The sequence below is a fragment of the Mchenga conophoros genome, linkage group LG19 (genome assembly GCF_057382185.1).
Source record: "Mchenga conophoros isolate Kocher_MC1m ecotype Shallow Benthic linkage group LG19, M_conophoros_male_GT1.1, whole genome shotgun sequence".
In the NCBI taxonomy this organism is placed as follows: Eukaryota; Metazoa; Chordata; class Actinopteri; order Cichliformes; family Cichlidae; genus Mchenga; species Mchenga conophoros.
In genome coordinates this window covers 29855394-29881693 of record NC_140544.1, presented here as the reverse complement: position 1 = coordinate 29881693, position 26300 = coordinate 29855394, and the positions used below count along the sequence as shown (strand labels likewise).

General features: G+C 39.9%; 4 protein-coding genes across 8 annotated transcripts in view; 2 read left to right on the top strand and 2 right to left on the bottom strand.

Moving 5' to 3' along the window:
- Positions 1–9386, top strand: part of eml5 (EMAP like 5) — a 51156-nt gene extending 41770 nt beyond the window's left edge. For 4 of the 5 annotated variants that reach the window (XM_085256521.1, XM_085256519.1, XM_085256520.1 and 1 more), the window contains 14 exons: positions 964–1093; positions 1181–1279; positions 2743–2763; positions 2987–3160; positions 3237–3445; positions 3642–3799; positions 4031–4145; positions 4694–4882; positions 4986–5158; positions 5866–6028; positions 6114–6217; positions 6301–6454; positions 7881–7981; positions 8074–9386. In XM_085256521.1, coding sequence (XP_085112647.1) covers positions 964–1093; positions 1181–1279; positions 2743–2763; positions 2987–3160; positions 3237–3445; positions 3642–3799; positions 4031–4145; positions 4694–4882; positions 4986–5158; positions 5866–6028; positions 6114–6217; positions 6301–6454; positions 7881–7981; positions 8074–8110 — 1827 coding nt within the window. In that variant the 3' untranslated portion in view covers positions 8111–9386. Of the gene's footprint in view, positions 1–963; positions 1094–1180; positions 1280–2742; positions 2764–2986; positions 3161–3236; positions 3446–3641; positions 3800–4030; positions 4146–4693; positions 4883–4985; positions 5159–5865; positions 6029–6113; positions 6218–6300; positions 6455–7880; positions 7982–8073 lie in introns of those variants that run through there. The other variant, XM_085256522.1, reaches the window with a different exon arrangement.
- A 1365-nt stretch (positions 9387–10751) lies between these two features.
- On the bottom strand, positions 10752–14290 carry isca2 (iron-sulfur cluster assembly 2). Its single transcript, XM_085257975.1, has 4 exons — positions 14139–14290; positions 13763–13934; positions 11558–11673; positions 10752–11447 (listed from the first exon to the last, which is right to left on the bottom strand). Exons 1-4 carry the CDS (start codon positions 14198–14200, stop codon positions 11273–11275), a joined length of 525 nt encoding a protein of 174 aa, XP_085114101.1. The 5' UTR covers positions 14201–14290; the 3' UTR covers positions 10752–11272.
- A 139-nt stretch (positions 14291–14429) lies between these two features.
- On the top strand, positions 14430–17043 carry LOC146552582 (NPC intracellular cholesterol transporter 2-like). Its single transcript, XM_085257976.1, has 5 exons — positions 14430–14578; positions 14809–14912; positions 15737–15844; positions 15949–16121; positions 16505–17043. The coding sequence occupies exons 2-5, from the start codon at positions 14834–14836 to the stop codon at positions 16586–16588; spliced, it is 444 nt and encodes a 147-aa protein (XP_085114102.1). The 5' UTR covers positions 14430–14578; positions 14809–14833; the 3' UTR covers positions 16589–17043.
- Positions 17044–19121: 2078 nt separating this feature from the next.
- gskip (gsk3b interacting protein) lies at positions 19122–26291 on the bottom strand. Its single transcript, XM_085257977.1, has 3 exons — positions 26153–26291; positions 20310–20555; positions 19122–20210 (listed from the first exon to the last, which is right to left on the bottom strand). Exons 2-3 carry the CDS (start codon positions 20550–20552, stop codon positions 20052–20054), a joined length of 402 nt encoding a protein of 133 aa, XP_085114103.1. The 5' UTR covers positions 20553–20555; positions 26153–26291; the 3' UTR covers positions 19122–20051.
- Between the last annotated feature and the right edge of the window lie 9 nt (positions 26292–26300).

Below are 26300 nucleotides of genomic sequence, written 5' to 3'. Positions count from 1 at the left end.
TCTTTTCTCGTATTGCAGTTCTTTTCCTGCATGGATTCATTGTGAAAATGAATTTATTAAATTAAAAAATGGGCACTCCAGCCTTCTGGACTTTCATACAATTAATCTTATGTAATGTAACACATGTGTAGGTGTGATGCACTCTTTTGTGTTTTATTTTTGCCTGGTTTTAGATTGGAGGGTAAAAGATTAATGAGTTTCCAGTTGTGCCAGATATTTTCCTTTTGCTTGGGGATTTTGATAAGTACGTTTATTTTGATGAAATGTCACAGCCGTTATGTGTTTCTGCGAGATTTCGGCTCGTGCTCTCTGTTCTGGGATGTTTTTAGGAAATGTGTGCACCTCAACTAGCATGCAGGCTGAAAACAAGGTCAGGGAACAATACGTTAAGATTTTCATCAAACTGGCAGCAACACTTTAAAGCTTGGAAAACGCTTTAAAGCAAACAGTACAACGTAATTCAGATATTTTGAGAAAAAAGGCTTTATTGTCACATGATCTCCTGTGACCTTCGTGGTTAACAGTCTGTGTGCCCACAGATTCAGAGAGGTGCCACAACCACTCTTAACTGTTTTATCAGAGGAGACAAATGCATGCATTGTAAATATTGAAGGACACATGTCCCCTGCATCTGCTGAAATCTACACTCATGCCTCATATTCTCACCTGAACACATTAATACAGATACACAAATGATGTATTTATGTAGACCCAAGAAGGCTTGTCTGTCTTAGATTAGCAGATGATTGAGAATGCTGTTTTCTAATGTGATCATTTTAGCCTAAGACACTGCATGCTCGTCCTCAGTCCACATAGCCTCTCTGTGGATGAGGATGATGATGATGCTCTAATCGAATGATGGCGATCTTCAGCGAGCAAGCTGGCCCTGAAGATCTTGGTTGTCATGGCGTTAACCTTTCTGACTTTCAGATCGCCTTTTTTTTCCCCCTGACTCTCCCACAGGACCTGGTGTTAGAGCTGGTGTTTGGTTACCGTGGCAACGACTGCCGCAACAACGTGCACTACCTGAATGAGGGGACTGACATAATCTACCACACGGCCTCCGTCGGTATTGTCCTCAACTTGACGACTTGTAAGTCGGCAGAAGATCGACTAAACCATCAAAGCAAAAAAAAAATCACGTATTTAATGTAATGTGTGTATGTGTGTATTCACACAGCCTGCCAAAGTTTCTATGTGGAACACAGTGATGACATTTTGTGCCTGACCATCAATCAACACCCCAAATTCCCCAACGTGGTGGCAACTGGCCAAGTAGGTATGTTTGTGAAAAGTCGCCCTCCTGTGTCAGCAGCTGCTTCTTTCTCTAGTCTCTGTCCTGTGTTGGATTACCATACATCTCCCTCTTATAGGCTTATCAGCACAATCAACCAAATCTCCAGATCACCATTTTTAAAACATGAATACAGATGAGGACAACATTATTAGCACTGCTATGAAATTTTACATTTTTGTTGAAGTTTTTCCAATGCCACTTGATGCCAAAATATAAAAGAAATCAGTTTAGACTTGAGAAAACATGTCAAGAAGTGGAGTGAGAAGTGTCATCAAGAAATTCAAAGGAAGCCACGTTGTACGTAACAAGCCTGGCAGAGTAAGGAAGAGACAGATTTCAAAGACTCGTGGGAGATGTGCCTAAAGACCCCAGAACAACTGCCAAGACTTGACGTAGCCGAGTCATTCTCCAGAGGACAATCACTAGAGCTCTGCAGAGGAATGGACTGCGAGGTTGGAAAGCAAGAAAACTGCACTTCTGCAGAAGAGACACCTTCAAGTCAAACTGAAGTATCCTAAGGACAACCTGCAGAAAGATTATGGATACTGGAAGTGTGTCCTTTGAGCATATGAGATGAAACTGGAGCTCTTTGGACACAGAAGCTGCTTATGTTTGGAGAAAGAAGGGAGAGGCCTACAACACAAAGAACGCCATCCCCACCGAAGCTGTGCGGACGCTGCAGTGTGTCAGGAACTGGGAATCGGGTCAAGGTGGAAGAAAGTCATGACGAAAGAAGGAAAGTAAAGATTTGGGAAGAAAACAGCAAAAGCGTGTCTGGGTCGTTGCATTGTCTTCCAATACGACAACAACCCAAAACATCCATCACTCCTGGTGATGAACTATCTCCGAAAGGACAAGATGTTATTTACTGGCCTGCACAAAGCCCTGACTTGAATCCCACTGAAAATCTGTGGGGTGAACTGGAAACTACTGTTGACGTCAGCGGATAATAAAAGCGAGATAAGCTGATTTCCAGAAGAAGAATGCGCTCCGATTTCAGGAGACATGTGAGACTTGATGAAACCTGCAGCAAACGACCGCAGGCAGCAAAATCCAGCAAAAATGATTCACAAATTGATATTAGCATCAGAGGGGTAATAATTCTGACCCTTGTAGTTTTTAGCTTTTGTAAAAGTAAGTTTGAAAAAGCTGTGTTAAAAACTTAACACTTAGGGAAATGCTTAAAAAAATGACATTTTCAAAGTAAGGCTACTAATTCTGTCCTCATCTGTACCTGTAGGAATTTATTAAAAGTATATTTTTCTCACATTGTAAAAGAGAAGTGACAAAGGAGTTGTGACAGGACAACTGATCTCTTTTTAATTTGCAGATCACTTTTGTTAGCTAGTTTAAAGGCTAATGGTTTTGTTGAAGTTTTGGTTACCACTGCTGCTCAAAAGCCATGTTTTTGTCAATAAAAGTGTTTTTTTTATTTTGGTTTACAGGTGATATCGGTGACATGTCAGGTAAGAGTTTAAACATTCAACAACTGTTAAGGATCTGACCACTAAGTATGTGAAGTCACTGCCATCTAGTGGCAATATCTACCTTCAAAAAGCTGCCAAATAAGAATATACAATTTGTAGAGAGCAGTGTATAAAATAAAACAGAACTTTGAGGAATAGAAAATCATATCTAAAGGTGTAATTAAGAATAACTGTGATAAAATGTCTGTTTGCTTTCCCTTAGCCACGTCTCCATCTATCCATGTGTGGGATGCCATGACCAAGCAGACGCTGTCGGTGCTACGCTGTTTCCACGCGGGTGGAGTTTGTTCTGTTAGTTTCAGTGCCACAGGAAAACTCCTGCTGTCTGTGGGCCTGGATCCCGAACACACTGTCACCATCTGGAAGTGGCAAGAAGGTAGGAAAACAAAAAAGCACTTCCCTGATTTTGCTGCTGGGATTTTCACTGACAGAACAAACACGCTTGCTTTCAGGTGCCAAAGTGGCCAGCTGGATAGGTCACACCCAGAGGATCTTTGTGGCCGAGTTTCGGCCGGACTCAGACACACACTTTGTGTCTGTGGGCATCAAGCACGTGCGTTTCTGGACATTAGCTGGCCGAGCTTTGCTCAGCAAGAAAGGCGTGCTCAGTACCCTGGAGGACGCTCGGATGCAGACCATGCTTTCTGTAGCATTTGGAGCTGTAAGTCAATCCCGTGATGCCTGTTCTGCCTCCAATTTTAACACGCTGTTTGTTTTTACCTCGTGAATCAAGTCTAATAATATTTACAGCTCGACAGATGCCACACTGTATGCTTGAATGTGCTGTGAACTGTTTTTGTGCTGCTTGCTCTGCTCTCTTAGGCCACTAGATTAGTGCAGATTTGTTTTCTTTTCAGAATAACTTGACATTTACAGGTACCATAAGTGGGGATGTGTGTGTGTGGAAGGAACACATTCTAGTAAGAATAGTGGCCAAAGCTCATACGGGCCCCGTGTTCACTATGTACACCACACTGAGGGACGGCCTCATCGTCACCGGAGGCAAAGAAAGACCGTAAGTTCTTCTCTGTTACATTCATATGTTAAATTCCATATTAGTAAGATGTCAGGTGTCAGTTTATTATAGGCATGTATAAACACTGTGCCCAGGCAAAATATAGCTTGAGGAAACACCTTGCAGGAAATAATATTAAACCTAATGTTGAAAAATGCATATTAACAGGATTAAATACATGTATTTATTTAAGATATGAATGAAAGAGATTCCCATGGTTATTTTCCACAGGTCAAAGGAGGGCGGTGCTCTGAAGCTCTGGGATCAGGAGCTGAAACGCTGCAGAGCCTTTCGGTTAGAAACCGGACAAATCATAGACTGTGTTCGCTCTGTATGCCGGGGAAAGGTAGGTCACAAATCACACGGTGCTTGATTTAAAAAAATTGTCCAATTTTTTTAGAGTACGCTAGACCAGTCTACAAATAATGTTTGTGGTTTGCCACTGGGACCTTTAGGCCAGCTCTTAATCTAGTCTATTACAGGGATTTCAGATATGAGTCTGAGATATTCTGGTGCTCATTAGCTGATATGCTTTCAGCTGTTCTCTACAAGCTCAGTATAACTCTCTGCTCTGTGATAGCCAAGAGAATACTTCCCATGCTGCTGATTCAGATGACTTTCTTTTTAAATCATCATCAAGACAATCACAACTTTCAAGACCAAAAAAATAAAACCCTCCTTAATTATGCCTTCACTTTTCTCAGGACCGAACTTGTTTCATAAATGCTGAAGTTACCGCTGTTACCGTGGTAATAGTTATCTGATACATCATAACTAAAAAAAAGATGACAACGGTTTTCAGATTTGGAGTCGGCAGGTGAAACTTTACTAAGTGCAGGTGAAAGAATCCCAGGAGCAAAATGCTGACCAGTGTTATCTCTTTTGATGTTCCAGGGTAAAATCCTGGTGGGGACCAGGAATGCAGAGATCATTGAAGTAGGAGAGAAGAATGCAGCGTGCAACATCCTGGTGAACGGACACATGGACGGACCGATATGGGGTTTGGGCACGCATCCTTCTAGAGACGTGTTTCTGTCAGCCGCAGAGGATGGCACTGTTCGTCTGTGGGACATCCCAGAAAAGGTCAGGTCTTACGTTGAACAGAGCAGCCTCAGATTTACATCAGTTTGTCAAGAAGTTAACAGAAACTCTGTGCTGGTTTTTCATCGCTATGTGGGGGGAACAGAAGATGCTGAATAAGGTGAACCTGGGCCACCCGGCGCACACCATCAGCTACAGTCCTGAGGGAGACATGGTGGCCATCGGCATGAAGAATGGAGAATTCATCATCCTGCTGGTCGCCTCACTCAAAATCTGGGGGAAGAAAAGGGACCGGCGTTCACCTATTCAGGATATTAGGTAATGCACACAAAGCACAGTCAAACTTTCCTTCAGTAAAAACTTTTTTGGTGTGTCTAAAAGTCTTTTCTTATTTATAAAAGAACATTTTTGTAATGAGGAAGGATGTTAGTGAGGTGGACCGTCTTGCCAGTTTTGTCATTATTTACACCCTTCAGCAGCCACTGCCAAAAAACAATCAATTTTTGGTTTCAAGCTCCCGAAAAAATGTTTGTGTGGATCTCAAAGGATTAGGGCTGAAGTCAGCGAGTGCCAGCTGGATATGGATTAAGAGTAAGACATTTGTTTGGGACACATTATGATTTGCACTGTCCAGAGCAAGGTTAACTAAAACTAAACCAAAAACTATAATTAGATGTGAAAAAAGACATTTTAGTTAACCAAAAACTGAAACCTTGTGAATTAGAAAACTAAAATCAAATATAAGCCTTAGTTTTAGTATCTGTCAAATATTTTCTTACAACTTGCCTCATGAGTCACTGAAAGACACATTTATTGAGACTCTGGATGTCTACAATCGCCACACTATGTGAATAGATTCTATTTTTATTTTATTTTTTATATTTATTGACATTTAATATTTTTTGATGTGATTTGTCACTGTGATATGTTTAATGAACCATCTAAACTGAAGAATACTCCAACTGTACTTGGCGTACTGTTAAACAAATCTGAGGAGAATTGTGATTTCATCTCCTCCTTCGCAGGTTCAGTCCGAATTCTCGCTACCTGGCTGTGGGCTCCAATGAGTGCGCCGTTGACTTCTACGACCTGACGCTCGGCCCGCAGCTGAACCGAATCAACAGCTGCAGGGACATCCCCAGCTTTGTGATGCAGATGGACTTTTCTGCCGACAGCAACTACGTCCAGGTGTGGAGGGCTCATTAACTTGTTGCAGGAGAGAGTGAGACGCTGGCGAGCTGATACTTCTCTAACTTGCCATGTCTTTAAACAGATATCCACGGGTGCTTATAAACGACTCGTGTACGAGGTGCCATCTGGGAAGCAGGTCACAGAACAGTCTTATATTGACAGGATCACCTGGGCCACCTGGACAAGGTGAGGGTCACACTAATAAGAGTAACAGAAGGCATCCTTATTTATTTGGAAACTAAGGAAAATGTCACTGTGTGTGTACCCAGTGTCCTTGGGGACGAGGTCGTAGGGATCTGGTCCCGTAACACTGACAAAGCAGACGTCACCTGTGCCTGCGTGTCCCACTCGGGCCTTAACATCGTCACGGGCGATGATTTTGGGATGGTAAAGCTGTTTGACTTTCTCTGTCCAGAGAAATTTGTAAGTATGATTGCATAATTTTATGATTGCGATTGTGTTTGATGTATTAGGGCAGCACCTGTTTTCTACTACCGGCATTTTTCTGGCAGTTTTAGTAACCCTTTGGACATTTTTAGGTATTTTTTTGGCAGTCTGTGCTGCTCATCTTAATTCCAGTCTGTGTCTCCACCGCCCCCTAGTGCCAATAACAAACAAAAAAATAGTAATACATGCAAACCTTAGGTCTGAGGGGATCAGTGAGATAAATGGTCTGAAAGAAGTGCACAGACTCTACTAATACTTGTCAGAACTTGTCAGAACATTTTTCAACAATAAAAACTTTTTATTTGATGCCACAAATCCATGTAAAAGTGACACTTTGCTAGTAGCCTTCAGAGCTGCCTCAGTTCCTGTGGAGGTCACTTGAGTACAGTGAACTAATTGTAATGTTAAACAAACCAGATATGATATGAGCTCTGTGGCATCGTGTGTTATCCTGCTGGAAGCAACCATCAGAAGATAAAGACACTGTGGTCATAAAGGGATGGACGTGGTCAGCAGCAATACTGCGGCAGGCTGTGGAGTTTAAAAGATTCCCATTTGGTGCTAAGCAGCCCAAAACGTGCCAAGAAAATATCCCCCACACCATTACAGCAGCAGCAGCCTGAACTGTTGATACAGGCAGGGCAGATCCATGCTTTTATGTTGTCTATACTAAATTCTGACCCTACCATCTGACTGTTGGAGCAGAAATCAGGACTCATCAGACCAGGCAACAGTTTTACAATCTCCCATTGTCCTATTTTGGCGATAGAAGCTACCACCAAGTTTGTTTTTCTGTTGATGTGCTGGTTCAGTGTGAAGGTTCAGTGTGTTTTCAGAGATGCTTTTATGCATGTTAGTGAGTTACTGTTAGCTTTCAATCAGTTTGAAGCAGTCTGGCCATTCTCCTCTCACATCAACAAGACATTTCCACCCAGAGAACTGGATATTTTCTTCTTTTCCGACCATTCTGTAATCCCTAGAGATGAATCTGTGAAAAAATCCCAGAGAACTAGACACATATATATATATACTCCTGTCAACATGTGATTTTATGACATATTTGTAATATGAAGCAGCTGAACAGGTATACCTAATAAAGTGGCCATAGAATTTCTTTTTATAATCATTTGTCAGTTAACTGACAAATTGATCACCTAGAAAAATTAACTTTATATAATTGTAATATATAATATAATTTATTCAAGCCTAATAGACAATTTTGTTTATCAAGTGAGCAGAAATAACAGAAAAATGCAGATTTTGGTAAAACACAATGGCACGCCCATTGCTTTGCTATAAGCTTACGCATGTGATCCACGTGTAGATAATATATAAATGTGTTACTGCACTTTAAAAACTATCAGTAGCAGTTTATATAAATACTTTCTGTGTTCTGTTTCAGGCCAAACACAAACGATTCCTGGGCCATTCTGCTCATCTGACAAACGTACGCTTCACAAACGGAGATCGCTTCGTTGTCAGCGCCGGCGGGGACGACAGAAGGTATGACCGAGAATCCAAATTACACCATCGCTTACAAGTGTTTCAGTCTCAGTGTTAAGTGATGCAAGCCTTTTCTTTTATGTCCCTTCCAGCCTCTTTGTGTGGAGGTGTGTCCATGCCCCGCATTGAGGATCACACTGGGATCATCCAACATCAGAAAGTCAGGGGTCAGAAAAAAACAGAAAAGAAAACTAAAGGAGACATTTAAACAACGAGGAGGAGGAGGAGGAGGAGGAGGAGGGACCTGGCAGCTTGTAAATGAGATAAACCGGTGATTCGACTTACTGCCTCAAAACTAGGTGCATGCATATGTGCAAGGCTCATCTTCATCACAGTCCTTGATTGTGAAAACAGGCAGAGGGCATACAGCCCTGCTCTCCTAACATCACATCGTCACTGAGGAAGAAAAGAATAAAACACCTAATATGTGCATATCATTTCAGTGATGCATTATTTCTTTTTTTGAAAAACAAGCTTATCTGTGTACGTGTCCCAAATAGCAGTTTTGCCATGTGGCAGGCCTCTGAAATTGTGTTACTGACAATGCCATTTTTCAAAAAAGGAAACAAACATGTAGCAAACTGAATTAGCCTTAATCTGAGCGTTTAGAAGGGTTTGGATTCTTTTTGTATTGTTTCATTTTATTTATTTATTACCTTTTTTTTATTTATTTTTTTCATCCATTTATTCTGTTTTTAACTGGTAATTCCAAATCCTGTGGCCTTCCTCCTGAATGTAACATCCACTGTTATGTTCTGGATGTCAGCATGCCAAAGCATACTATGCACTGTACACCTGACCTGCTCACTGTGTCGCCCTGGTGGTTCATTTAAGACGTGATAACGTGGTCGTGCTGTTGACTGATTGACCTCAACCCCCACCCAACCTACCCCACCCGCCCTCTGCAGTGTTCCCCTCATGTCATATTAACGTCCGTGTTTGAGGATTCGTTTGTGATTTATTAAAGGGTGTGTGCATGGCTTACGGGAAGACAATCTGTCTGAACCAAATTCCTCAGAAAACAAAAAGAACAGCTGTAAATTGAGATCTCGTTGCACTCGTTGCAGTTCCAGTGGTCACTTTTTAGTGTGCTGCTACGATATGTTGTTGTTGCATTTTCATGATTATGAGCGGTGTGATGTTTTTTCAACAGTGCGTTGATGTTTCGTGAAATAAGATATTGCTTAAATGGAATGTTTATCAGAGAATATTAAAAAAAGTGCAAAAGATTTCCTCCTTGCATTAAGACTAACTACTAAAAAAAAGTTGCTGCATATTTTGATTTACATTTCATCAGTGTATATACCATTTGTAGATATTCTTTTTGTATATTTTTGTGAGATGTTTCTTAAATTCCACTTTATTAAAAAATAATTAAAATAAAACACAACCATGATCTTTGAAACTTGGACTCATCCGTGTTTATTGAGACTGATGATGCTTGAGAATTGCTCAAATATTCCCTAATGCACTTATTTTTAGAAAAATTATATTGCTACAGTTGTTTTGCAGTTGGGTGAATTCTGACAAACCCATCCCTGGTTCAGGTTTTCCTTTCCAAGATGAAGTATCCTAGATCACCTCCCAAGTGCCGGTGATCCAGCTCCACGTGTTGCCATCAAAAAAATTAGTGACAGCAAAAAATTTGAACCACAATGTTCATCGATTTAAGAAGGGCGACCACAAGAAGCTCGGCTTGCAGATTCTGCCCCATGATCTCCTCCCCAGGTACACGTTTGCTCAGATTTATTCGGGACCACAGCTTTTGCCACATTATGAGTTATAAAGTTTAGTTTTGTTGCACAGTAGGTTGTTTTACAGTAGCCAAAGCAAGAACTGGCTCCACACCAGCATCATGTAGGAACTTAAAATGTGCTTGGCACTTTGTGAGAACCAGGTTTGAGAATTAGTGCGTCTTGTTGAATTTGCACTGTGAAACTCTACTGAACTTTCTTGGTCTCAAACCTGTCCATGTGAAGGTTGGTTCCCAAAAGACAAATAGGAAAAACTGACTGCACTGACACCATGGCAGTAAAAAAAGTTAGATTAGCAGGAAGCTTAAAGATTCCTTTATTTGTGTTGTGATTGTACTATATACAAGGGTATCTCTCAGTTGTCCTTCATTCTACTGCCTGTGACCTGGAAATCAATTTAGCTTACCATGTTAAATGAAATCTCAGTTCATAATATGGGACTGCAGAAGAGGAGACAGAAGGAGACTTTAACCTCCTAGGACCTGGCATCCACATATGTGGACATCACATTTTGGGACGTCTAGACCAAAATACTTAATTATTTTCTACAAGGGCCTGATAGCCACTTACGAGGACATTATACTGCCACAGTTCTATCAAAATTTGAAACAAATGTCCTCATATGTGGATCTCATTTTTCTCAAAAACAAAAATTAGGTTGAAAAAAATAATCTGGTAATTCTTTGTTTCTACATTCTTTAGGTCCCAATCAACCCAAATAGCAAAGAAAAATTCAAAATGCATGCCATGAAAGAGTTCGGGTCTTAGGAGGTTAAAGGAGGATAACCAGGTGAATCCTAACTGGAATATACAAATTGACAAAAGAAAGAAGAAAGGGGGCCATCGTCTTTGTACTTAAGCCTACCATGGTTGATACCTACGAGCGGCCCAACATAACAGATTTCCTGGGATCACTGAAACACTTGAAACACCTCCGCTAAGCAAAGGAGGCTTTTCATGGAGCTGTTGTGTTTCACGAGATTGTGAAAGTAACAAATTAAAAACAACAGAACAGGTGAAAATCTTAAATGTGCTTAATTTATTACATATAAAACAAATATACTTTAGAACTTTATATTTATCGCCTATTTACATATTTTACAAGAACTGAATACTCACATACTTCATGTCAACCTTTTTTAAAGTACTGCTAAATACTGACTGTCAGTGAGCATCATCGTCTCCTATCTTGTACACAATTTGAAATAGAATACTGTTTACATCTGTTGTTCATTCAGTTCAAGTCATTTTCACAGCAAAAAAGACTAATTTTAATCTACTAGTTTTCATGTCGAGCTGTTAAAAGTGAAATGAATTATGAGCGGGTCCAATGTGATAAAATGATCTGACTTCTCAGTTTATTAGGTACAGTTATATATATATTAGTTATATATTATTATTATATTAGTTATCTTATGCACTCAAATGAGAAATATCTCTTCATATTTTATCGTTTTGCACATGTGCACCCAATAAACTGTGAAATCAGAGTGCTGCATATTACTGCTGCAGGTGTCGGGGAATGAGTTAGGCAGGATCATAGTTTAACAGAAAAGGAACTGCCACAGGAGCAGCCGTGATCAGCTTGTGGGTTCTTGAGCACTTGGAAGGCGGAGCGAATAAGCTCCTGACTGAAGTCCACCGTGGATCCTTTCACAAATTCCAGGCTCTCCTGGTCCACAATAACGCCAACTCCTCCTTTCTCAAACACTCTGAAATCACAGCAGTGGCACAGCTGATAAAAAGCCCATAAGGAAACAACAACAAGGAACATGTATCACTAGATTATGCAATAAGGAAATCCTGATTCGGGGTTGTTTACCTGTCGTCCTCGTTCTTCTTTCTGTCAACCGAAAACTTGTACTGAAACCCGGAGCAGCCTCCTCCCTCCACATATATTCTCAGGTACTCGCCCTTTTCCGTGATCTCCCCTAGTCTCTGTATTAAATAAGCATATTAGATATAACACATGAGGTACACATACTCATTTATCAAAACAGAGAGTGAATGATAACCAATTTTAGCCAGCTGGGGTCTTCCTGTGTGGAGCATTTTCCCACTAAACAATTTGGAAATAGAATATTTAGCAGAAAGATCAAAATGATAAAAACACTGATATCTATTTCTGAATTAAAAGGCATCATAAGGAATGTGGTGAAAAAGATGTGGTTGTCTTTCCTGAGCTGCTGCCACTGCTTTTTGTTCTGGGTATTTGTGTATTTTACATTACATTTGCTGTTGCTGCATTTCTGATATGTTAGGTGTTTGTATGGCTGTTAGCTCATAAAAAGGATTAGATCTAAAAGCACATGGGAGTTCCTGGTAGAATAAAAGTAAGTTTGAAGGAAGGAAAACATTTTTTTTAATTAAGCCTCTCAACGTGTAAAAAGTGTCTGCAGTTTTCTGATGCTGGTGTTTGAAAGTTTGAGATCAACTGTATCTCGTTGTCCATGAGCTAATTATTGTATACAGTATATTAGTGTGTAGCTCTGTGTTCAAACATATGTTCTCTGATTGGTACAGACCTGGGCCCGTATCCCTAAAGAATCTTTGTGCAAAAAGTGGCTCCTAGCGGCCAAATTCTAAGAAAATTCTCAGAGTCATGACGTTTTCTTAGAATTTCCCCTAAAAGTGACACGACAATCCCAGTTAATATAAAAGCTATTCCTCAAGATTCCTAGCGCTTAAAAGGGCTCCTAAGGCGAGATCTGCTAAGAGCAGGGAAGAGGACTTTTAGTGGCTTAGGAGTTCCCCTAAGCAGCTGCACAAAATGGCCAACAGAAGAGGCAGGAGAGATGTCCTGCAAACACTGGATGACAGGGAATTATTGAGATGCTACAGATTGGATCGTGCAGGAATCATGTTTGTGGTGGATCTCCTTAGAGATGCAATTACTTCACCAACTCGACGCCACAACGCTATTACACCGGAGACGAAAGTAATCACAACCCCGAGGTATTTGGCAACCGGGAAAATGCAACAATGCAGCAGTGATGACTTGGGTCTGCAATCACAGACATTGCTAAAAGCTGAGCCATGTTACCCTCGTTAAGACCACACTGGACTTGTAACGTTGTGATTTCTACTTCATTAAGGACAGCCTCTTGAGATAGGCCATCTTGTTTTCAACGGGGTCCATATGGGAGTGAAAGTACAAAATATGCCAGCTAGGATATTTATATGAGCAAATAAGACACGAATCATTATTTGAACAGGGTGTAATGAGTTTAAGTTTTCACATATTTTAGATTCTAATGGCTATAACCCCTACAGCTTACTATTCATTTTCCAGATATTTTCTTGAATGTGAAATATTATTTACAATTACAGTCAGCATAAGATTAGAGTATATAATATGTTTATTGATTTGAGGGTACATCCTTTGCTCATTATCACCAAAAGCTCATTTCCATCAAACTTGTAGGATCAACCAATCACGGCTTTTGAAATGATGACTCATACCTAGCAACGGGGTCAACCACACCTCCTCACTAAGATAGGATTTTCCATCCATTCCTTGCTCAGAGTTCACTGAAAATGTTCTGGAATCACTTCTAAGCTAAAACTCCTGGCAAGGAATTTTTAGGTTAAGTTAGGAGCTCTCTGAGAGGATTCTCAGAATCTTTAGGGATACGGGCCCTGGAGTTTTTCAGGGTGGACCTACAACCTTAGCATACTTTGAAAACTCAAGTTTAAATGCATTTTGATCTGAATAACTTTTCACCTTGATGAACTCTATTGGTAAACTTCAGAATCAGAATCAATCAGAATCAGAATACTTTATTAATCCCGAAGGAAACTTGATTTCTTGATGATTTTTTTTTTTAAATTGTGTGTGTTTTAGTATTTACAAAAATTAAACACTAGAAAAACTGACAGTGTCATGGCGTCCCCAAACAACAGGGTTAAATAAGCTCAGTCTAATTGGTCTCTAAAGGAGTCACACTCTTAGCCTGAATTATGGTGACTTGGTGTTTCAGCTTTTGAGGTTTTAGCAGAAAACAGCAGTTTAAGAGTGTGTCCTAACCTTCACGCATGACTCAGTGAGGTGTACTTCAGATGAACCTGACACCCCTGGCTTCTCCTGGGTGGAGGCGCTGCTGTAGCACCGAAGCCCGGCTACATACAGCGACTGGGAGTTGTGAGGAAGACGGTGTAATTGCTCAGTCACGTTGAGGATGTTTGGGAGAGTGGATGCCCTGCAAAACAACAGATCACACTTGCAGCGTTGCTAACAAGCCTTCTAGCTCGTTAGCATAACGTTACTTATTGGTAGCATTGAAGGCTAACCTGCTAGCTAGCTAGCAGTAGCTACATTTTTTACACAATCAGGACTTTATTAGTTATTACTTTTTTAGAGAGACGTTTAATATGTCCTGCAATTTGTGAGAAATTAACTTTACCTAGCGAGAGTCAATAATCTTGACTTCGACGCAGATATCATTGCTCCTGTCACGAAGGACATCTTCCATAACAGATGTTGCTAAACCCCGCCCCTACATCGACGTATATTATCGTGCCCATGTTAGCCATTTGATTCGTTGTACTAGCTGCCAATCATGACTCATTGGGTATTCGATACCTTAGTCGTGGCTTGCAGGCATATCTCTTCTCAGCTCTTTGCCCTTGTAGGTGGAGCTTAGAGAGAATTTGTGCGTTTCACGTCTGATGTTTTGATCCTCCAATTACAAGGCAGAAGGCGGGGTATTAAGAAGGGGTTAGGTTCCTGACAGGCTCACCGTCGGGTGGAGGACACGCCAGGAACCTTTTAAATACGCGCCGCCTCTCGTAGCTGACAGTGCAGGAAGAAAGGTGGTAGCTCTTACGACGTCGTCAGCTAAAGGTATAATTTATAGAGTTTATATCGTGGTTTTCAACAAAAATTATACGTTTTATTTTGCAATTTTACAAATTTTCCATCAAGTTTAAGTAAATGTCGTTGTTATTAAGCTTTGTACTCAGTGCTGTACTAGGGACGTCCGCGGGACGAGCAAACAAGTCATCTGACTCAAACACTGACTGCGGGGACTGAGTTTGTTTTCCTGTGGAGTAAAGATTTTTTTTGTTCCTTAGGCTCACACACAGCAAAGGGGAAAACATGGACGCCCGGACCAGTTTCATTGTGTTGTGCTTGATTGGATTCAGCTGCGCGGAAACGGTGAAATTTTTAGATTGCGGTAAGTTACGAGTCACGCTGATGGTGATGATTCACTTCTCCATTTAAATGCTAACTAAGAGACTAATTTTAACCCGTGTGATCCGTCGAAACTGTTGAATGTGCGATTAATACACTTGTTTGTTATTAAACTTATTGAATCTCTTTAATCGGTTTCATAGACTAGTTTTCTGTCACTTATAGTCTTGGATATTTTAATTATTTTTGATTTTCGTCCTTCAGTTCAGATTCCAGGATGGGTCTCCATGATTCAGCTTAAGTCATGTGTTTTTGTAATATGAGTGGTATTTGTCAGGAACAAGACTCAAGCCATTCAAAACTGGTATTGGAGTGAAAGTAGATGACTCATAGATGTCTCTAACATGTACCAGTGCTTCCTCATGCTGCTGTATCAAGAAAACAGGAAAGCTGACTGACAGAATTGTGCACTTTGTTTTTTAAGTTCACTATATGCTTTCAAGTTATTCAACCTGTCCTCCTCCACCACGCTTAAACAGAGGTAGCACCGTTCACGCCTAGATCTACATGCGCGCACACACACCCCTACATGTCCATAATATAAACAGCCACACAAGCTCTTCTTATATATTTTGAACAACATTTACCACACAATAGTGAGGCTTTGGTGATCTAACCAGATGCCACCCTGAATATGACCTAGACCTGTATTTGTCTTGCAAAAGCATGAATCTGGTGGTTTAGTTGCACTTTGCGATGAGTTCACTTCAATTTTAAACTTTTTTTTTTTTTTTTTTAAGGCAGAACTGTAAGCATGCACACTATGAAATCCCTCCAATCCTGTTTTGTTTTTCTGTCTCTCTTCAGGCTCTGTTTCTGGGAAAGTGGTGACGGTTGAAATCACCCCTTGTCCCAGTCAGCCCTGCAAGCTAAAAAGAGGAGACTCCTACACAGTCAATGTGACATTCACCTCTGGTGAGTGAGCCCCATCTTTTAGAAATGTTTCTCCCAACGTCCAGAATATAAATGCATTTCTTTTACAACTAAAGCTTTAATCACATTGTCATGTTTGCTTCAAGCTGTGCCGAGCCAGGAGAGCACTGCAGTGGTTCACGGCGTCATCGCTGGCGTTCCTATCCCCTTCGCTATTCCGATTGTAGACGGCTGCAAATCTGGAATTGAGTGTCCCATCCAGAATGGGCAGACTTATCACTATGTGGCTACATTACCTGTAAAGGACGAGTATCCAGCTGTAAGTAGTTCATGCCACCCTGGCAACAGTCGTTTGCTCCTCGATACTGGTCATTATCAGTTTCTTTCCTGTCTGCAGGCTGTTGTAATGTGACAAATCTGCATTTAAAGGTCTCTTATGGTTTTATTCTATGGAGATTTAAACAGTAATTGACTCCTTCAGGTCATGGCAAACTGTTAGCTGGGAAAATGTGTGCAAGCATGACTATAGTCTCTAATATTCCATCATGATGATTTTGTTAATGTGTACGACTAGTTTTGCTTTAAGTTTTCAGCCTGTATCAGTAATTCTGGACTCTGCTCTTGTACCCTTTATTTCTCTTTTCATTGACATCGAACATGCACTCTGTTCACTGGCTACTTTTTTCTTTTTTTCCCCCTCAGCTCAAGCTGGTTGTGGAGTGGGAGCTACGAGATGACAACACGAAGGATCTCTTCTGCATCAAGTTTCCAGTTCAGCTTGTGTAGCAAACAAGTAAATGCCTCTGAAAGGGAACTAGTTTTGACAAGTGTTCTACTAACATTGAAAGATCTTGTTTTATATCGATCAAACTGATTTTTAAGTGTTCACTAGTTTGCAAGACTTTATCGCACATCTAAAATTCTGCTGAAATTAGAGGCTTTTGTTTTTTCTCCCCACGGTCTTCCTAATAATCAAATTACGAGTTGTGGATGTGTGATTGACCCTGAACTACATTCCACTGCTGTGGAACTGTCTTGTCTTACTGGCTGCTGTGTAGTCAGAAGGTACATGCTGTACTGATCTTTACTATGAATTTTGTAATATTTCTTGTTGACCGTGTGCAGCAAGATTTAAGGAAGGGAATTGTTAAAGAAAATTCTAATGGAGCTCTAAATGTGTGCCCAAATGGCATTTTTGTTACATGAATGTGTGTTTTCAATAAAACTAACTTTGTCAAACACCTAAGGCCTGTATTTTAATATTCAGGGTATCCTTCCATCATCTGGGTTCACTTACCCGAGCACTGTCACAAAAGCCCAGGATTTACCATAAGTGACTGTAGAAAGCTTGGTTCATATGAAAGGCTTGACACCGGCAGCATCTGACCAATAAAGACTAAAATGTCAAATGCACAACAGCTGATTCTTTAAAAAAAAAAAAAAAAAAAAGGAACATGAAACTTTACTATACGGGAACTGAGGTTAAACATAAAAGCAAGAAAACGGTAGTATGAGTGTGTAAGAGGAAGAGCTTTGTAGAGTGTTATAGTTGGATGTTCAAGAATTGATTCATATTTCATTAAATTGTTTGACTTTTTTTTTTAATAGAAAAATGCTCTGAGTTAAAGAGTAAATATAAAAGTGGGCTCAGTCTAAGTACAAATAAGGCAGGTTTTATAATATACTGGGACTTTATAGAATTTGTTTTTTGCAGCTAACAGAGGGGGGGGGACAAAAAAACAACAGCAAGGGATAATCACAAACGCTGACATGACACTACTGAACTTTCAGCCCTCATAATCTGCACGCAGGCCTGAGGAGGAATCTTCAAGGAATGGTGATGCTGTTTTCTGGTGTCATTAGGTGATTTCATACCTGCTGATCTCTATTCTGAGAAACTACCCTGCTCTGCAGAATAAGTTGCCATGGCAAAACAAGAAGTGAGCCAGACTTCTGGATAAGAGAAAAACCTGTTTTGTAGTTCAGGCATCTGGTTACCCGTCGGGGAACTTCCATAACTTGTATAATAAAGTTATATAGTCAGACTGGTACGAGGCAATTGCTTTTATTTCCTTTTATTTCTTTTGGCTCAACCTTTTTTGGTGTCATCAGGTCTAATCAGGCAGCTCGGAAAACACGTTCTTCAAATGAGGAATGAAACTACACTAATAAAAAACCAATAAGGGAAAGCTCAATCATCACAGTTTAATGCAGTTAAACTTCCGAGATATCAGTCTGTGCAGTAAGGAAGTGTAAACTGTTGTGACTCCATTTCACCTGCCTTGGTACAAATGAAAGTGACAAAAGGTGCACTGCCGAGGCAACAAGACCACCTTCAAGAAGGGAGCCAGCCAGTGGCAGCCACAGGTCATCGCTCTCTCCTGATTCCTCTTGACAAATTTTCTAGTTTTGCTTCCCCCCCCTGTCCTTGTCATTGCTGATAACATTAGACCATATCTGCAGCCCTCGCAGGTTACACGTCAAGTTAAGCTTCTCCTGGTTTACCAGGGATTCAAGTACTTCTGATTTGGGCCTTTTTCAGAGGAGCTACAGTATCCAGAGTCATACACAGTGAAGTTGTAATACTATTAACAAGATAATCAATGTCTGTGGGAGGAGGGCTTCTTGTCTGTCCTTGTATGCTGCGTGCACATGCTTAAGGCTCTACGCCCCTGGGTTGCTTTGTGTTGTTTTACTGTTCTGTTTTTGAAAGAGCAAATTAAACCATCTTTTTGAGTGGTTGGATGTTTTTAATTGGATCTATAAAAAAAATTACTGCCCGGATAAAGGTTTTTATGCTGGCTTTAAAACTGAAAACCATGACAAGGCAGAGATGTGCGAAGTTTCCCACTAGCTCCTTGGGAATTACCTTGTTGGTGCAAAAACCCTCACTCATGTCTGGCAAAGCAAATTATGTGTTTTTCTGACAGGCTGTAAGTAACAAAGTCCATAAAGATACAATTTAAATTTGGTTCTTTGCCAATGTCTGCTGGGGTAGTTAGTTGCCTTTTTATGGTTGAATGACTCATGTGTAAAAGAATAAATAATTGTAAATAATCCCTCTGAAAATGGTCAAGTAAAAGGACCAGATTAAAAATGAGGGGAAAAAGCAGCCAATGTAAAGAAAAACTTGCCTGGAGCCTTGAGAACTATTGTACAAGACCACTTTAAAAAAAGGAAGAAAGTCTGTCTCCTTGGAAGCACAGTATAAAGAAGAAAGGGGTGACTCAAGAGTTTTGCACAGTTCTATTGTAAAATAAATGTAAAAATAGAAAAAACTAAATCTGTAAACTGCTGGTCATGAGACAAACTCAAAAACTGCATACTTCAGAAATTTTATTGGTCTGAACAAAGGCCAGAAGCAAGGAATGACAGTATGAATGCACAGATGTAAAGAGTCTGTAGAAGTTTAACCAGGTCACATGCAGAGAAAACCAGCGTTTTAAAGCAGCTCTGGAAATCCTCGCTGAGCGTTAACACAGGCTGTGCAGTTTGATAAAAAGACCAAAAGGTTTGAACAGCGAAATATCTTCAAGCCTTTCACTTTTACAGCTAAGTCTGAAATGCAATGAATTGTGCAGTATGCAAGAAAACCCCCAAAGCAGAATAATAAAACACAACTTGATGAGTTAGTAGATACTCAAATTACAATGTAGTTAGAGCTGTTAAAATAAGTGCTGTCCCTGACCTAGTTAGATATATATATATATGGAAAATGAGATTAAGGCAGTATATGCTTGGAACAAAAACAGTTTCAGCACTTTCACAGCTGAATAAAAGCTAGTTGAGCATATCTGAGCATCAGGTCACAGGTTTAGTGCAAGCAGGGCACGGGGGGTAAACAGGACCAGTATTAACGTAGCTCGCTGCTTCTCTCTCTTGACATTTCAAAGGACCACAAACTTTGCAGAATTCTTAAACAATGTGTGGCGTTACAAATTTTTTGAAAACACAAAAGCTGCAGTCTTTCCACAGTAAAGTCAACAACACTATCGCCACAGAGCCCTATACAGCCAGCCCATATCAGCCACTAAACCTAAGGAAATAACATGAAGTAATTCAATGGCATGAAACTTAGAACAAAAGCAGTCGTAGTTGGGTATCCCTTATTGTATGGGAGCTAAGCAGTTGGATATCACATAACCGGATAAAGTATATGAACAAACTTAGTGTTGGCTCATACTCAAACATTGCCGTCATCATCAACCCCCGTGTCACGTGTACAATGTATGCAGCATCTTGGTCCTTTTCATTGTCCGTTTTGCTTCAGCCTCTCCAGCCGCTGGAGCAAAGCATTCCCAAAGGCTTCTCTGTAACCCGGACTGAGCGTGTCTAGGAGCGAGTAAACAGTCTCGTGATACTGAGTCGTCAAATTCTCGTTCACTTGATCGAATGCATAGCCCACCACCTGTTTGGGAAGAAATCAGTGATTTACTGTAAAACCTCTGCACGGTTTGAAGTCTTAAAAGTGAACGCATGTGGGTAACGTGTCACTGCATCGTCTCACCCTCAGCCCAGCCTCAGTGAGCTCCAGACAGTAACGGTTTCCCTCTCTTGTTTCCACATTTATGTAGGCCACGTCGGACGCGCTGTTGAGACTTTGTGACACGTGCATTTCAGACACAGCAAAGAGGACGTCGTTGACCACTGCTTCAGCCTCTAGTCTCATGTCCTTGACGTCACCGAGCTCAACAGACTCTTCATCAAAAGCAGAGACCATGGACTCCTCAGCCTGGCAGTCTACCTCCATCCCCTATAACACGTTAAAACAACAGCATTGGTTGATTCAAGTGTGATGGGCATAAAAATTGAAAAATGGTGGTTTTTAGAGGTTACATTCAAGATTTTTGAGAAGATTAATTAGTTTCAGACTATGCTAACAAAAAGAAATAAAAAAAGACATTGAATAAAATCAGAATTCTAGAATTAATCATTTGATATCATTGTGAATTGAATATCTTAAGGGCCTTTACTAACCTAAACTGCTAACCAAAGTGCTAATCGAACAAATAAGATAATAATTCAAGATTTTGACCCGTGAGGATCTCTTTTGCATTTCAAAATACCAGATTAGTTTAATTTAAAAAAAAGAAAAAAACTAAACAATCATAATGAACAAAGGAAAAAAAGGCTTTAAAAAAGGAAACGGGATGCTAATTTATAAACAAAAATTCCAGTCACATAAATGGGATGAAATATGCAGTGAAGCATAAACTCAAACTCACGGAGAGAAGTCAAAACGTCCAAGGTATCCGAAATATCTTCTGAAGTAAATGAGGTACACAAACTGGGACTGACTGGTCACCTCCAAAATTAGATACATAGTTCACCAAAAATGTTGTAAAAGGGACAAAGTTTGCATTGCTCAGGTGAATTCCAGCAGGTTTTGAAGGATTAGCTAGTAAACGTCTGTTATGATTATTTTTGACAGCAGCAATTAAACGCATCATGATTATAAAGTTAAAACTAGATCTGCCAACATACCATATGGGGAATCTATCTGATAAAAAAATAACCTTGAGATCCTAGAAAGATTTATTTATCTAATGATAGAGCCATATTTCTATGATATTTAAACAATGAAGCCAGTATGTGCCAAATCTGTGTTTAGCTGTTAGCATGCAACCTTCATTTCACGTATCCGTCTCTGTGCTTTGGCCCCCAGTTTTTGTGTCTTTATCTGATTATTAAAAACAGTCTGTCATTGGTGGAATCTGTACAAGCTGCTTAGGTGTTAATAAAAAATTAAGTTCTAAAGAAAAACAACCTCTTTAATACAGGATATAACTAAACCAAAGCCAAGTCTGATCATGAGCTGGTGGATGTTAAAAGGTTAAGAGATGCCTAGTCTTAAAATTCAGTTTGGTTGGTTTTAGACTTTAAGACTTTTTTAGGAAACACAAAGCTGACCATCCACCCATTTTCTTCTACTTATCCAACTCAGGGTCACAATGGGACTGGGGCATGTCCCTGCATAGGGTGAGAGGCAGGTTACACCCTGGACAGGTCACCAGGGCTACAGACAAAAACACATCTGTGTGTGTCACATCTGATCTTCCTGTGACAGTGTATCTCACCATGTCTAAAGCAGAAGTGAAACATGAGGATCTGACGTGTTTGTTTAAAAAAAAATGCAAAGTAGACTATTTTGAATACTTAGCATCCTGTAGGAGCTGACTGTGTGACTAAAGGTTAAACCTGTATTTTTTGGAGCAACCACTGGACAATTTTAAATGTTTGCTTCACTTCCAGAGTTCAATACAGCTCCTCTGAGAAGGAAAACATTGCACCAGACACGTATCTGAAGGGGATTTCTCAATCTGTTGTCAGCTGAGGGAACTTTAAAACACTCCCTCGACACAAGAATGGTTGTGTTGCTCCCGGCAACACAAAACAGCAAATTCTGATTGATGGTGGTGTCAGTGTTTCCCAGTGCTCAACTGGACAGATTTACAAACTTTTACAGGCTTTTATTTTAATTTTCAAATTTGACTGAAAGCTGAAACCATACCATACGAATCAGTAAAAACTACTCAACGTATCACGTGTTCGACTTGCTCCGTGGCAACAGGTATTTGTTGCGCAAGTTCGGTTTTGTCACACCACGTTTACGTCAAGCTGCATAACATTAGGAGCTTTTTTTCCTGCATATCTTGCCGTCTCGTGGTTCCTAACTGGTTTTTCATCATTCACACGGGTGGCTTGATGCCTGTATGGAAAGCAGCCTTGACCTAATCCATACCTTCGATGTTAAAAACACAGAGAATGATTTTTATGGGATGAGAAAGTAGAATAATGGACATTAAATACCATTCTTGAACCAGGAAGAGTACAGTTTTTTAGTTTTCTGCTAACCAAAGTGTTTTAAGACTAGGTTTTTGGCAAAATATCTTATAAACCTTAGATTATAAGGTTTATCCACCAAACCACTGAGGTAGTAAAAATGCTAGTGATCAAAAATTATTGGAATAAATTCTAATTGTGTACAAACAAATTAGTGTATAGTCCTATTTGCTTATAAAAAAAATGTCAACAGATGTCTACAGCCACTCCTCATTTTTCAACAGTTTGCCAGAAAAATGGGAAGGTGGAGTGATTAATTGAAACATGTGCAAAGACACATGGAAATGCAGTATATAAGGTGAAAACAAGTTTGAAAGTCAATATTTTTTTGTAATTTCTTTAAGTAGTAGAACAGGCTTCTTAAAGGGCATTTAAAGCTTTTCTCTCTATGTTGGCTGCCTTTTGTTCCACTCTCTGTCAAGATGATCCCAAAATGCTTCAATTATGTTGAGCTCCTCTCTGGGGAGGCCAATCCTTCACTGACAGTCTTGTAATCGTATGTTTTTCTATTCAGGTACGCTTTTACTTCATTGGCAGTGTGTTTGGGATCACTGCCATGCTAAAAAAAATGAATCTGTTAAAAAGCTAGTAGACCAAAATCTGCAAGTACTTTTCTGTGTTCATAATTTCATGTATTTTGACAAGATCCACAACACCACTGGCTGAAATGCACCCCCCAAACCATGACAGAGCCTCCACAGTGTTTCACAGATGGCTGTAGATACTCACTGCTGTCCTTCTCTGATTTAAACTATCATACCTCATAGGGCTGAACGATATATCGCATTTGCGATAATATCGCGACATGATCAAGTGCAATTTTCTAACCGCAAAGGCTGCGATTATACTCTGGACATGTCCAAATTCATGGGCTGCATCCTCCTGAGGCCGCATTTGTAGACCGATTACGTCACAGCGACGCGCCGAAGGCTGTCCAAATTACTACCATATCCCAGAATTCATAGCGCGGCCCAGCCAAACTCCAGTTTCCAGCAATGGCGGCCGCTACTAAGTTTTAAAATTACTCATACTAATCTTTCTGGGTCACAAAATAAACTTTTAACATATTTTCAGGCGAGAAAGTAGTTGTGTAAACATCAAATATCTGCTCGGTTTATCAAGATATCCCATATTTGCAAAAGTGCTTCGACGTTTTCAGAGGCGTCTGCTACCCACCAGCTCGACAGCTAGCCGGGAGCTCGAGGGTTACTGATGCGGCCGAGAACGGCACAACTCCCGGCACATCATTTTCAGATCACCGCGGAGTTTCGCTGCTCGGGTTAAACGTAATATATAAGTCACTTAGACAACCTAAAAATGTTATTGTTGGGCTTTTTTCAGTGTTTTGTTTGTTCGTGAGTAAATCGGTTTGGCTGAGATTAAAGTTATTAGATTAGATAAAATAAAACTTTATTAATCCCCCGGGTGGGTTCCTCCTTGGTTTTCACACAGCTGACTAAACGTCAAACAGAAAACTTATTAAACAGAAGTATGAGACAGTCGAGAATTTACACCAGTGTCTGGTTATATTTTAGATAGCAAGAAGCAGACGGCCGAGTTTATTAAACTCCACCGAGACAGCGGTGACGCTAATCAGAACTAGACCGTCCAATTTCACGCCTTTAAACTTTAAAGGCGTGTTTGTGTGTGTGTTTATACAATTGCTATTATGTTTGCACTTTATGTGTAATGTTACTGACTGCAGAGATCAGTAAGATGTGTGTATTTTTTATTTATTAGTTTTATTTATTTAATATTATTTTTTAATTTAATGACTGTCTAGTAGTTCACAGATGTCGAAAAACTGAGTGTGGTAAAGCCACTGATTTTTTTTTATGTATATTTCTGCAATCTGCACATTGTACTGACTTTCATTTTAATGTTTACACCAGGGTTCCTTGTCAGCACTTTATGCTCAGATGTTTGTAAGCTAAAAATAAACTATTGTGTATGTTCAAATATACTGTTGTGATTGAAGAAGTTAAATAAAAATGTCAGTCATCAATTCATGCATCACCTCATGTCATCATAACAGAGGTCTGTCTTCCAGGAAAGAACAGTTTAAAATTAATGTAATATAGTATTGGCCATACTATATGATGTATTGCTTGTCTTTGTTTAATAATACAGAAGACAAAGACCTTAAAAAATAATCGCATCGCAATCGCAATATTGGGGCAAAAAAATCGCAATTAGATTATTTTCCATAATCGTTCAGCCCTAATACCTCAGCAGTTTTCCCTGTTTGCCTTCCTTAAGAATGGCCTCTCGACAGCCACACTTCCACTGAGATAATTTCTGATGACTATGTGTTTTCCTGACAGACTGCTAGCAGCAAAGAGCCTCAAGATACAATTTAAAATTGGTTCTTTGCCAAGTCATTTGTTATGTGCAGCCAGTTATGTCTGCTCTTTAGTTAGTTCATACCTTGAATTATGTGCATTTTTATGGTTGAATGATTTCAGAGTCAGTGTGAAATGGTTTAGTAAAGAAAGAAAGAAAGGAAGGAAGAGCAGCCAAGTGTCAAAAGAAAAATCTGCCTGCAGACTGAAGATTTTTTGTTCAAGACCACTTTAAAAAAGGAAGAAGGTCTGTCTCCTTGGAATCAAAATATGAGAAAATGAGGGTGACACACGACTTTTGCACACTACTGTAATATAATAAATGTAAAAATAGCATAACATAGAAATGATCAAATACAAGGAACTTAGAAATTTAAGTGGTGGTCATGAGACATACTCGAAAACTGCTTACTTCAGAAATTGTATTGGTCGGAACAAAGGCCAGCAGCAAGGAATGATAGTATGCATGCACCACAAAGACTTTTAGAAAGCCTGGAAAACTGTTGCTCAAGAAAACTTTAGAGAAACACAGAAAACTCTGAATAAAAAGAATCTGAATGAAAATCTACATACTGCCAACGGAGACATGCCAAACTGTGTTTCATTGTTATTGTAACAGTTACAATAAAGATCTATTCTATTCTTTTGCATTAAAAATAATTCACTGTTTAAAGCGAAAGCACCAACATAAAAGCAAAAAAATAAAACAAAACGTGCACCATCAGCATCTTGTCCTGTTATATAGCCATTATAAAGCGTTCTACTTTCCATTATCTGATAATTACTGTTGCACCACAGTGTGTGGTATCTGATTGTAGTAATAAAAGCAATGTAACAGCGACATCTCGAGGACTGTGAGTAACCTTACCTTATTGCTAGCTGTGCCCTGTCCACAAACAAACATCATAGTCAGTGGTAATGAATAAGTGTGCGAATTTAAAGCAGCTATTATAAATAAAGTCCGATCAGCTGTGGCTAATTTAAACAGCTAACAGTTGCTACATTTTGGGGGAAACTCGTAACTGAACCACTGCCCGCCATACCATACTTCTGCCACTTTCTTTAAAATTATACAGCGAGTTCTAGCTTAGACCCTAACTGATGGGTTTACTCAGATCACGAAAAAAAAAATCATTTCTAACTAAAGTGCGTTTATTTTTCTCACCTCCTCGCAAGCGGTGTTCTTCCGGCTTGTGGAAGCTTCCAGCTCTCCGTGGGCAGGACAGTCCAATCAGCGCCACCTCACGTTAAGCTGCTATCTTTTGTTAGTCTAATTTATTCACAGCCGGATAAAAGCACATAAACCGACGCTA